Here is a 12,228-nt window from a genome sequence, read left to right on the forward strand (position 1 = left end):
TAGAGCGGCACGAATTTCGCTTGGCTGTAAGGAAAAACGCTTTATAATTTATATGCAAGCGGATTGTAATAAATTAGTATTTACTTATCTGAATACGTTTAATCAATATGTCGGTGAATAGTTATCTGTGCGGCGAATCTTTAAACTGTGAAATTAATATTCACTCAATAAAAGTTCTGATATAAATTATTGTAATTTACTTAAAGATATTTCGTCACTATTTATATTGCACAGATAATATAATATTATCTCACTAATAACATAAAAAAGTAAATCACACGTAGAATGTATGCGTTAACTCTAACTGACATATGTATTTATGTAATTTTTATTTATTTAATCTAACATAACAAATAAACACGTTATCAAAACGCTATCTGTCATAACTTATATATGAATAAGGATACAACATTTATATTATTATGGAGCGTTATTCCAGCAACATTTTCTAAGATTTCGACCCAAATTGATAACTAGTTACACAACCATCACAATTTTATCCTTTAGTTCGAAACAATAAAGCTGAATCGGTTAGTTATTTGTAATTGGCGCCACAATATCTCACAACAATGGCGCGATAAGCATTTGATGTATTATTTTGTCGTACAATTAGTGCGTGCTTTTCAGTGTAATATGCATTACGCACATCTGAGTGGGTTAAAATAAAATAAACTATATACATTGCCTTTTTATAACTGGCAACTAAGAAATGTGTAGCGAAAAATGTAAAAATTGATGTTTTTAACCACTATACTCAAAACACAACTCAGTATCGACGCTCGCAAGACCGTTTGCTGTAATAACGCTGCAGCACTTGGCAGACTTCGGCTTAGATGTAATAAAGTATTCACGTTTACGCCACACTAATTTATTTATTCAAATTTTAGCTTCATTTACGATACACACAAATAATAAACAAACATTTTAAGGCTATTTGAGGCAAAAACGTAAACATAGAAGCTTTCCTTCAGCGAGGGTCAATCAAGCAATAGCTGAGATATTAGAAAGATGAATTTCAGCTAACTGAGTGCACACTCGAACTGCTCGGTTTCGACCGTCGCCTCAATCGTAACTACTAACCCTATTTTTTTCAGTAAAAATCACACGTATTTAATACTTATGTATCACAAGTATTTAATAGTTATGATTTAAACCAGAGTCGGATTTAAAGGCCCCCGGGCCACAAAGCAGTGAAGGCCCTAGACAAACAGAAGCGTAAATACCATAATAATCATATTATTATGAATTAATTAGATTTTTTTTATTTCAATTAACATTACATTAACAAGCTATTTACTTTTATCGGTAACTTTTAAAGTATTAAGTAGTAACATTATTATAATTTGGTATGATATTAGTAACATTACTATATCTCGGTATTTGTTAACTCGGTGAAAACTGACGTGGCCCCCTCATGTGGAGGCCCCAGGGCAGTTGCCCCGGTTGCCCTTCCCTAAATACGGCCCTGATTTAAACACGATTTCAGACAGTTGATGCACATATTCCATGGTTTATATTATTAATAACGAGACTATTGAGAAAATATTGTTAACCATAGTTCAGTTAGTTATTAATTACGTTTGCTAATATTACATGTTCAATATTGCAAATAAATTTATCATTGAATGGCAAAAGTGGGTTTGATATGTCTGGGCACAGCTTAACCTGACAAATTGTAATTGCGACATTATATCTCAATCTTTAATAAGGCGATTAGTGTGTGTATTTTAGTATTTCATCGAGATAAGTTCATTTCGATATCAGGTGTTAGATATATGGTCGAGGCACTGGAATATAACCTGGAATGTGGAAAACTACGTTCGCTCTACACCGAGCTGTTCTTGGATTTAAAAATATTACTTATTTTAAGAATTTTTTAACGCTTCTTTAAGATGGTTTAAAATATAGCTCTACAGTAATTGAATCAATAAATGCGTAATTATTTTATATTAAAAGATAAATATTCGCTTCTATAATTATTACAAGACACGTTTTTTTCCAAAATAAAATGTTAATTTATTTTGGGACTTTTATGATCACATAATCTTGGTAACGTATCGACTTTAAAGTAAAGATTTCAATACTATAATCAATTCATAGCATGCGTGCACACTGCAGTCCTTAGTTAGGGCATACTTGTTATATAGACTGACAATAGTTTAGAAAGTACTTAAATAATTAATTAACTATGTTAATTTTAGGACTACTAAAGTCTATAGTCCTATCGCAATATCAAATTACAACAATTACTAAGACATATTACACGATAGATGATTATATAGACCATAAAAATGCAATAGCATTTGTTAATTTCCATGCAGGATCAATAATCAATTATATTTCATTGATAATTATCAAGGTATATAATTTCATTGCCAATACGCCTTACTTGAGTTTTTTGCCGATTACTCATAGTATAGTTTGCATTTCGCACCAGTGGTAACATTATATAAAAAATTATCTTGAAAAATTTAAAAACAAAAGTAATTAGGATGAAAATATAAAAAAAAAGTCCAATTGTTTTAAATTACTCTATAATCGATGTTTCAAAAACGATTTCCTTTAAATTATAACTATTATAATCTGATGGTGATATTATCTATGTAATAAAATAAAAAATCAATTCTATGATTGGTCATAATATAAAAAACTACTAAGAACATTGATCAAGTCGCCTGTCTTACGTATACAGAAGGCTGCAACGGATCAGATTCCATAAACAGCGTTGCAGTAAATTGTGTGCAAAGCGTGAAATGTGATTATAATTCGGTGCTATCTCTTGTCCCTGTCAAAGGCCGGTAATTAAGGAATTTCATTGTTTGAAGTGCGCAATGGTATCCATTGTTAATTGGTATGAATAAATTACATTCACTGCATTGTCTTGGGTAAATGTTAACAAACGATTTAAGAATCTCATGTTTACATCTGAAGGCATATCTTAAGATTCTTTATTCACATAGGCGTTTAATTAGTTATGAGCATTGACTTTGAGTTTTTTAAAATATTCGAGGAACATGACACCCATTATAACTGTAAAAAATGTAATATTGATTACTTTCCCAAATTTCATCAAATGGATTTCAAATAAATTAAATTAGTATTTCAGGAGTCTAATTTTACTCATGAAACTGCCACTTGTCTTACGAACGCTGAAAAGATTGTTCTTACACCTTGTTTTTGTAAAATAAACGATTTTCTGAACATGTAATAACTATTACAAAATTAATTGCTCTATAAATCTTGTAGTCGTTAGTTTGATTGTTTGAATGATTGCTATTTTTAACGACAACATTTAAGTAAAAAAGCATGGTGTGGAAACTCGTATCGCTTTGTATTTTGATCACATATCAAAATAAATTATGCCATGGTTACTTCGTTGGGGCTGGACGTGAGTTCCATAAAATATTAACTTTTCTCCCCGTATATCTATAAGCCTTCATGATTAAAACCTGTTACAGTGCTCTAGTCGGGATCACGTAACATTTGTTACATTAATTAAAATACCTATATAATCTTTTAATGGACATCAAAAACGAACCCGTCTTTGAAATATAGATATATAAGAATTTACATTAATTCAGTTTGTAATTAGATATAGATTTCCAATCACAGTTATGCAAAAACATCAGTATATACCATACCGGCTCATTCCCACCCGCTTCACTAGGCATTTCGTAAAAAAGGGAACGGAATTCAAAAACTTTATCGTCTATAGCCATTTACGGACGATTCCGCGTCGATTGGCCATAGTCTCATACCGATACGTTCAGTAGTTTTCACGTGATTCACGCACAAACAAAAAGACACAATATTTACATACATACCTATATAGTATAAATTATTAATATTGCAGTCTTACGTTCAAGCTTATATATAATAATTGTGTTTATTTAAGGGTATTAACAAAATCTCGTTATAAATGAACATAATCTAAAGTAAAATTATAAATGCAAAGGAGCTTCAGACGACGACTAGTCGTCAGTGTTCAGTGGTGTCTTCAGTAGTGTGCTCTTTATCGGATCTTAAAGACAAACAGACAAACATTAAACATTGATAGACATTATAATGTCAGTATAGATTAAACGAAAATAACCCAAGATTAATTTTCAGTAAATGTTCGCTTCGCGCAAATGCTCTACACTGACACGAAATATCAAGTACTGAGGGAGGAAATGGTGAAAGTTAATACGAGAAATTTAGTGTATCATTGCAGAGCGGATAAGAGCGACTGTGACGCCGCTTTGGCTAAAATGCGATACAAAGCCAGTAAGCATTTCTACGCATTATCTAAGGCTGTGGTCGATTACGTGAAGAATAAACGCCAAGCACGACCTACTGGTTACGTCGGTAAGTAATACAATTCTATTTTATAAAATGATAATGACCAATTGACCAAATGCAATACATACACATATACATGGTTTTATGCAAGCCCGTCTGAATAGCTGCCACCCACTCATCATATATTCTATTATGTATTTTATTTGTGGTTTAATAAATTATTGAGCCAGTGTAAATATAAACTCAAGTAACATCTCAGATCTTAGGATCTGAGGTTGGTGTAGCATAGCTGATGTAAAAAATATACTAGCTCTTAAACTCATTTTAGGTACAGCCACATTCTGTCAAGACAACATCTGCGTGCCGGATACCGACCCTCCCATCGTCTATGGAGGCTGCTTCACACTCATCTCCTGTGGCGGCAACCAAACCTGGCACCTCGATCCCGTTGTTTACAAGAAGAAGAAGAGCAGATATTATTAATTTATTTCAAAAGGATAGGAAAGTAAACAGAAACTGCTAAAAATATATGTTCGTGTGTTATTGCTCTATGTCGTATTTATAAAAATACCCAATAATATGTCAAGCCAAATAACATATTAATCATTTTTATTGACTTTCCCCAACTATTGAAAATCACTAGAGGTTTATTTTCGCGTTTTTGATTGAAATACTTTATTGTACAGCTTTTCGCAACCCAGTTCAAATGGTAAATTGATTAAACCATATAAAAAAGTGTACGCGCCAATATATGTAGTTGCACAATACCTCACTCTTATGATCCTATGATTGCAACTGATAATATCTTGACAGAAAAAACTCTATCTATCTATCAAACTAGACACCATACGAGCCTTACAAGCAAGGACTTCTCTGCCAAGTACCTAATAACCCATATCGATTACTATTACCCACAAAACCCTACATTTAGATCACGTAAAATTTATTCGTAACGCATATTATATAACATTCTAGCTTACATTCATTCATGACTTAAAAAAGTAACCAAAACCGAACACCTGTTGTATTGTACCGAAACAATGCATCTCAATTGGCATCTATAATTACTTATAGGTATATATACCTATAGCTAATAGCCTCAGATGTTCAGTTAAATTTGTACACTCGTGTAATCTATCTACAAAGTTTTAGGTATGCCTGAGTGTTAATAGTAGTTGCTGAAAATGAAGCGACTTTTGTATTTCTTTACAATAATTTTTTTCTGCAAGAGTGTAACTTTAGAAATAAGGGGGAGTGTGATGTTAAACAAGTAAGTAAATGGAGTCAAATATATATATTTTTATAACTTCGTTAGTATACCTGAACACGTATACTTATATTCAACCCAACCTATAAAATAAGTGCTATGACATATACAAAGAACATGCAATTTCAAGCGCAATAGTAGTTATACATATCACTTACAGTATGGGTAGATGAACGGATCACTTTTCAGTATTTCAATACAATAAAAGTAATTGAATTTTAAAGCACCATATATTTTAAATGTTATTATTATTATATCTATCCATGTATTTCAATGAAAAACTACAAGCGACAAAATAGCACTACTATTTTGAAGACTATTCCATTTTTGTAATTACTACTAACTTGTATATTTTTTACGTTTCAATAGTGATACTTATAAACATTATGTAATATGGACAAAACATATATTTGATATACAGATTGGCGAAAGTAAAGCCTGTGGGTGCAATTGTTAGCAAAAAGTTGATTCCTCTTACGGAGTTTCCGCCACCGCACGTACCACGCTTACATTCGGGGAGGAGACATTTCGAAGACGAGTGCAGCAAGCGGCCCCTCGCGCAAGAAGTATATGACGGGAATAAAGTAGATATTATAGGAGACTATTATGACGAAAAGGTGGCAAGGACTGTCGCTACTGTGATCATACCTGATCATATCGATTGTAAGTTATAATGATTTAGACTAATATTATAAACGCGAAAATATTATAAATGAGATACCTGGCCAGCGCAATCGTGAGCGCCAACTAGTATTTAAGTATATTTTGACGACCTCCATGGTCGAGTGGTGTGTACACCGGTTTTCATGGGTACGCCACTTTGAGGTCCCGGGTTCGATTGCCGGCCGTGTCGATGTACATTACCATTAGTTTTCTATGTTTTCTTGGGTCTGGGCGTTTGTGGTACCGTCGTTACTTCTGATTTCCATAACACAAGTGCTTCAGCTACTTACATTGGGATCAGAGTAATGTATGTGATATTGTCTCTTTTAATTTTAAACTATTCAGAAAATGATGCGTACAAGTGAATTTTATTATTATTATAATTAGCCAGCTTTCAAAAACGAAGATTTTATCGATCAAACTAACATTCTTATTCAACTCGAAAAGATAAAATATTTTCTTTATATATTAAGAGAAACTAGAGTAGGCTTTACTAGATAAATAAAACAGTCGTTCTTTAATAAAACTTCTTCGACGATTTGTACCAAAAAACGAACGAAACGAACCCGCTAATTTTAAATATGGTAACTTTACTTTGTTAACCGATAATTACTCTTTCCACAGATAAACATTTTCAAGTAACTACTCAAGTGCCATACCTAACATTGGGTCCCATAGAAGCTATAGGCTACCACCCAAGCACATTGAAAAGTGAACATCCCAGCGAATGTGAGAAGATCTATCAGGACCATATAGCTGAAATGTATTCCGATGAAAGTACAGATTATTCGGAAGAATCTTTGGAAATGGCAAAAATGCCCGTACAGCCCTTGTCCGCCTCTTTGGAACAGCGTTTGAATTACATGTACGATGAAGTGTAGAATTTTATTATATGTTTTGTACGTTTGTATTTTTTAATACATTTTATATTCATTAATAAAAAAATGATAAGATATATTGATTCATTTTTTTATTTTAAAAACATTCATAGAACGAAATAAAGACTTTACAAATGAATTTCGAATTTTTGCTCCTCATAACATTTAATCTTAAAGCTATATGAGTTCCTACTGAAAATAAATTAAAAACTACACCGGTCCCGCTTGTAAGTTAAATTTGTTTGGCAATTTTACATCTTTATCTTTCTCGTCTGCTATTTCATCTGTCTCGTCGTCATCAAAATCATCTATATCGAGAGGATTTCTGAAATAAATATGGGTTTAATTATAAATACATATAAAGTTATACAATATTTTTATAATAAATAGTTTCTGCAATTATATCCAACTCCTGGTATTTTCTTTTAGCAAAGTCTATTATAAGTATTGCTATTATTGTTTAAATGTTGTTTTATATACTTACTTATTCCAATCAATTTTATGTCGTTTTCTGAAATGCCAAAATAAAAAAAAAATTATTCAAATAATATATTTTACGAAACATCAAATTAACCGACGGCCTACGACACATTAATCGAAATTAATCTCACCTGTTTGTAGCAATATAATCCTGATCCATATATTCTTCTGATATTTCAACGGAGAGAGGCTGTCCGCGGTGATCTTGTAAGATCCCAAAGTATCTCGGTGCTCGGGTAACAGTAAACAAAACACCTAAACAAACAAACACAATGACTATATAATTTGTGGGACTTGAACCTAACCCTTATTTTTGTCACGCAGTTGTTCATAGAGGTACCCAGACCTTTGAGAAGAAATATGGGGCTATAGGAGGGGAGAAGTAACCCCGCGTTGTATCCACTAAACAGAATCGAAAATCTCCCCTTCCCGTTCTATAATTTGTATAAAGTTTCCTTAGAGTATCACCGACACATATTTTTACAGGGAGAGATCTCGTAGAACCTCGTAGACTAAGATCGGCCTCTTCGCATTCCACACGAGGTGCGCCTTCAACCTATTCCGACGTTATCCTGATCCACGGCAAAGAAGTGACGTCATTTATGGTCGTCACTTCGCCAATCTTACACAAGTATTCTCCAAAACAACCATGATCGATAACTTACTGTGTTCTAACATATCGCAGAGTGATACAAATATGTCTTTAATTCAAAGCTAAGGATGTAACGTGAATGATTGCTTAGCGTTTATTAAAATAAAACAATTTGATACTCACTGTCATCTACACTGTAATATCCTTTGAATAGTAAAGACAAAACTATTAAAACAATTTGTAGTTTTAATTGTTTTTCACACATTTTTAAATGTTTTTTGTTAAATACCTAAACCCTTTAACTATTACTTTAACTTCAAAAGTCACCGTACTATTGCTATGACCATAACTTGTGAGTGAAAAATAAATTGGATAAATATCATTCCAAATTTTCTTTTTCGTAATTACGTTCTCACAACTTCCTCTATGTTAAAGTTTAGAAAATAAAAGTTGTTGACCCAAACTTATCCATTGTTGAAATCGTTGTTTGATTTCGTGTTTAGAAAGAACGCGTGACTTAAAACAGTTAATGGAGTTATAACACTTGACCTATGTTATAATCACATACATACCATAATATTAATTAAACAACTGTATCTATCTATATGTATCTTTATTTGGATTATTATTCAAAAAAAATTGAGGGTTAAAGTATTTGGTTATACATTTTGAAATTGTGAATCAATTGAGTTTGCGAATTTTAAAAATACTGGTGATAACGGGCTGTTACTTATCACTGTAACGAAATGTCTTAAAATTTTACAAAGCAACTTAATACCCCTTTTTATCAAAAAGTATGAGCGAGTTGTGCTCTCAGTAAAGTTATATATATATAACATAAAAATGTTTATTATTATTGGTATCTCTATCGAAAAGAGGAAAAAAATAAAAACTACATGATACTTGAAAAACAAAATGGTTTTAAACTTTATCGACAACCTCATTTAAAGTTAACATTAAAAAATGCATGTAAATTAATATTTATACATAGTCTTCTATGAATATACTCAATGTTAAAATGATTTTTGCATTTTGTATGCAAAAAAAAATACAGTAAAAAGTTTAAAAACATATCACACAGAACAAACATTAGGTATGTTGTATGTAGATTCAAACGTTCATATTTAAGAATGTTGAAGTGAATTTATTTATTTAACGCACTTTTTACTTAGTTGCTTTATATATACTTTATTATATTCTTATTACTGGATGGAATATTCGAAATACCATGAATTTAGAGTGAGTGTTGTCGAACGATAATTTCAGTTTGGATTATACGCTTAGACTAGAAACAATGAAGAGTTTATCACAAAAGTGTCATCTAAACCGATTCGTTGGTTTTCAGAAACATTGAAAATAATAGAATGAAAAAAAAAAATGTTACAAAAACATTCAATAGAATCACTTATAATATAAAAACAGTGACAAGGGGAGAAAACCTTTGACTATTTTAGTCTAGCGTCCCATTCATGATTAAAAAATTCTCGTGTGATGCTCGTAGTTATCGGCATAACAAATGACATAATATACATATCGCATATATATAGGTATTTACATGATTTGTTACTTGGCACGCCGATATGATATAATGTACTTATTTACTAAATCGGCGCATATATCACGATGAACCAATAGCCTTAGCAAGTTATATAAACAAACAATTGCATTTTCCATTTTATATTTGGTAGTCAAATAAATTTAATTGCAAAGTGACATAACTTAGACAAATATAGTAATTACCTAAATATATTAATAATATTAGTTAACTATACAATTTTTTTTCGAATAGAAACATAATGGTCAAAGCTCTAATATTTAATGAGTAAATAAAAACAAAGTGTAAGAGGACATTCATTTATTTTATTTTTATTTAATTGACCATAAAATTATCTGTAGAACAGATTCCCTTCACCTCCCCAAAGTCGTCGTCCGCCATAGCCAATTAATTCTTGTCGTATCGAATTGTACTTTTTGAAGAACAATTTCTTGAGAATACGTTTACGACGTTTGTCTTCTTTTAAACAAGATTCCAGTTTATCCATACAGACATCTTCTCTGTAAATACATTACAATATAATAAGGCTCGAAATTGTGAAACAAAATATACATCAGAACTTGACATGTATAACACTGTCGACTGAAAGCTACTTACTTGTAATTTTGATCAAGTAACAACTTAATTGGCTCAGTTTTTGTGTATTTATCAGGAAGTCGGGACCCCGGGGGCATCTTAGCCAATTCCTTCATTACCCCCATAATGGTGTTTTCAAGTTGAGCCAATTTTGGTACCATAAGCCTTTTGATTACCTGTATAAAGAAAAGCCATAACAACACCAAAACATTGCACGAGATAGTAGATTAAAAAAAAACATACCTTTCCACATTTATTACCAGTTTTACATGGAGTTCTAAACCTCCTGCCAAGATCCATGTTTGGTAAATTTTGTATTTGTGTTATCACATTTGAAAATGTGCCAACAGCTGTATTTTGCTCTGTAAAATGTATATTTTTATAAAAAGAAATATATCTCCATATGTATATGTTCAATATATAATACGTTTTTAAATATATCTTATTGCATTATCAATTTTTAAAAAATAAATATGGTATATTACTCATTTTATCTCTTCTTGTTTTTCCTACTCTAGCTATATCCGGTTTGTTGAATTCATCTGAACTCTTGTCACATAATACACAATTAATTATAACTATTAACATGAAAAGCACCTTAATCATAAATGTTTGCAAAATCATTTTAAGTGAATTACATGAAGTGTCGAACACCAGTAACGACTAAAGATTTGCCTCAAGCTGTTTATAAACAAACTGCTTTAACGACGTTATTGAACGAATTAGGCAATTATAGCGTCATGAATTATTGTTTGTAAATATGTTTAAGCGATATTGAATTGACGTACCCACAGAAATAGATCTAATAATGTCTGAAAAAAAACCTTAAATTAGTAGAAATACGGCAATTCTACTAATTTTAGTAATAATAATTACTAAAATTAGACACGGTAATTTTATGTGATATATCCCTTAAAATATTAGTCTTCGAATCTAGACAGATTCAGACAGATTTTTTATCGGCCCGACTCGGTGTCCTATATTCAGAGGAAGAAAGTCCGACTTCTCAAAGTTAATACATCCTTCCTGGGACAGGGTATTCGTTTCTTTAATAAGATTCCAAAGCTTTTTTAAATAAAAAAAGCGTGTTTATTGATTTCTAGGCACAATATATATAAAATAAAATTCTTTACAACGTACTGTGTACTTAAAATAGTGCAAAGCAGTAACTACTTAGTTTCTTGTCGGTTATTTTTGATAATTTTGATAATAGAATCTTATTTTCGAACCAATGGTAGGCTACTTGAAATAAATAATGCTTTTATTTAGATTTTAATTTTTGAATTCGATAATAGTATCGAATTGTATTGTAAAGGTGGTCTAGTCGATAGCGACTAGATCTCCTCCACTAGAGTCTGTCGACTAGAACACTCCACTTTGCACGGTATTTAATGTCATCCTGTCATAAAGCCCTTTAAAGACATGAGAGCTCGGGCGCCTGGGAGGCCTAATTCCAGAGACAAACAACGAGGCACAATCTTATTTATTTATTGATAATGTTACACTATCATCACTTATCTTATCACTAAGCACTTAAATATAACAACTGATGTGTGTTATATTAAAAATGGTACGACTTTAAATATCTTAAACATCATCATGTCTTAGAGCTAGAAAATCGGCAGTAGCTCTGAGCAATAGATCGTGACAGAATCACTCAATAGATTTGCTCATAGCGTTAGAGCTCATCGCAAACAAAAGCGGAAAAAAGACACTTTTAGAAAACGTTCTCAAGCACAACCCTTTTACAAGTTCACCCTACGCGCCAGCTATAGGTTGCTCTCATCAACGTGCGCTATATCACTGGCGTCAGGCATGAGGGCCGGCTGTTTTTGTATGCATTCCAAGGCAATATTTATTTGATAAGTCCCACGATAAAAAGGCTTCTAAATCTATCTAAGAGTCTAGTCTAGAATAGTCTAATATCTAAGAGTGC

At 31.8% G+C, this 12,228-nt stretch overlaps 4 protein-coding genes across 4 annotated transcripts; 2 read left to right on the forward strand and 2 right to left on the reverse strand.

The window, feature by feature from the left end:
* The first annotated feature begins 3,272 nt into the window (after positions 1–3,272).
* Positions 3,273–4,809, forward strand: LOC124530048. Its single transcript, XM_047104025.1, has 3 exons — positions 3,273–3,388; positions 4,111–4,347; positions 4,610–4,809. Exons 1-3 carry the CDS (start codon positions 3,307–3,309, stop codon positions 4,762–4,764), a joined length of 474 nt encoding a protein of 157 aa, XP_046959981.1. The 5' UTR covers positions 3,273–3,306; the 3' UTR covers positions 4,765–4,809.
* A 731-nt stretch (positions 4,810–5,540) lies between these two features.
* Positions 5,541–7,092, forward strand: LOC124529836. The gene is made up of 3 exons (XM_047103758.1): positions 5,541–5,551; positions 5,970–6,211; positions 6,836–7,092. The coding sequence occupies exons 1-3, from the start codon at positions 5,541–5,543 to the stop codon at positions 7,090–7,092; spliced, it is 510 nt and encodes a 169-aa protein (XP_046959714.1).
* A 130-nt stretch (positions 7,093–7,222) lies between these two features.
* LOC124530040 lies at positions 7,223–8,631 on the reverse strand. The gene is made up of 4 exons (XM_047104015.1): positions 8,345–8,631; positions 7,701–7,824; positions 7,574–7,600; positions 7,223–7,414 (listed from the first exon to the last, which is right to left on the reverse strand). Exons 1-4 carry the CDS (start codon positions 8,424–8,426, stop codon positions 7,300–7,302), a joined length of 348 nt encoding a protein of 115 aa, XP_046959971.1. The 5' UTR covers positions 8,427–8,631; the 3' UTR covers positions 7,223–7,299.
* Positions 8,632–10,001: 1,370 nt separating this feature from the next.
* LOC124529933 lies at positions 10,002–12,176 on the reverse strand. The gene is made up of 4 exons (XM_047103875.1): positions 10,778–12,176; positions 10,536–10,654; positions 10,314–10,468; positions 10,002–10,216 (listed from the first exon to the last, which is right to left on the reverse strand). Exons 1-4 carry the CDS (start codon positions 10,914–10,916, stop codon positions 10,048–10,050), a joined length of 582 nt encoding a protein of 193 aa, XP_046959831.1. The 5' UTR covers positions 10,917–12,176; the 3' UTR covers positions 10,002–10,047.
* Between the last annotated feature and the right edge of the window lie 52 nt (positions 12,177–12,228).

The sequence above is a fragment of the Vanessa cardui genome, chromosome 5 (assembly GCF_905220365.1).
Source record: "Vanessa cardui chromosome 5, ilVanCard2.1, whole genome shotgun sequence".
In the NCBI taxonomy this organism is placed as follows: domain Eukaryota; kingdom Metazoa; phylum Arthropoda; class Insecta; order Lepidoptera; family Nymphalidae; genus Vanessa; species Vanessa cardui.

What these genes read in the sequence shown, in the direction of transcription:
- LOC124530048 (XM_047104025.1), top strand. Translation starts at nt 3,307, where the DNA reads ATGGTGTGGAAACTCGTATCGCTTTGTATTTTGATCACATATCAAAAT. An exon ending in TTACTTCGTTGGGGCTGGAC is followed by an intron (nt 3,389 to 4,110) that starts GTGAGTTCCATA and finishes ATTAATTTTCAG; the next exon opens with TAAATGTTCGCTTCGCGCAA. An exon ending in ACGACCTACTGGTTACGTCG is followed by an intron (nt 4,348 to 4,609) that starts GTAAGTAATACA and finishes AACTCATTTTAG; the next exon opens with GTACAGCCACATTCTGTCAA.
- LOC124529836 (XM_047103758.1), top strand. An exon ending in CATACCTGATCATATCGATT is followed by an intron (nt 6,212 to 6,835) that starts GTAAGTTATAAT and finishes CTCTTTCCACAG; the next exon opens with ATAAACATTTTCAAGTAACT.
- LOC124529933 (XM_047103875.1), bottom strand. Translation starts at nt 10,916, where the DNA reads ATGATTTTGCAAACATTTATGATTAAGGTGCTTTTCATGTTAATAGTT. An exon ending in CTGGTAATAAATGTGGAAAG is followed by an intron (nt 10,469 to 10,535) that starts GTATGTTTTTTT and finishes TTCTTTATACAG; the next exon opens with GTAATCAAAAGGCTTATGGT. An exon ending in TTACTTGATCAAAATTACAA is followed by an intron (nt 10,217 to 10,313) that starts GTAAGTAGCTTT and finishes ATGTATTTACAG; the next exon opens with AGAAGATGTCTGTATGGATA.
- LOC124530040 (XM_047104015.1), bottom strand. Translation starts at nt 8,426, where the DNA reads ATGTGTGAAAAACAATTAAAACTACAAATTGTTTTAATAGTTTTGTCT. An exon ending in GATTATATTGCTACAAACAG is followed by an intron (nt 7,601 to 7,700) that starts GTGAGATTAATT and finishes TTGGCATTTCAG; the next exon opens with AAAACGACATAAAATTGATT. An exon ending in CATAAAATTGATTGGAATAA is followed by an intron (nt 7,415 to 7,573) that starts GTAAGTATATAA and finishes TATTTATTTCAG; the next exon opens with AAATCCTCTCGATATAGATG.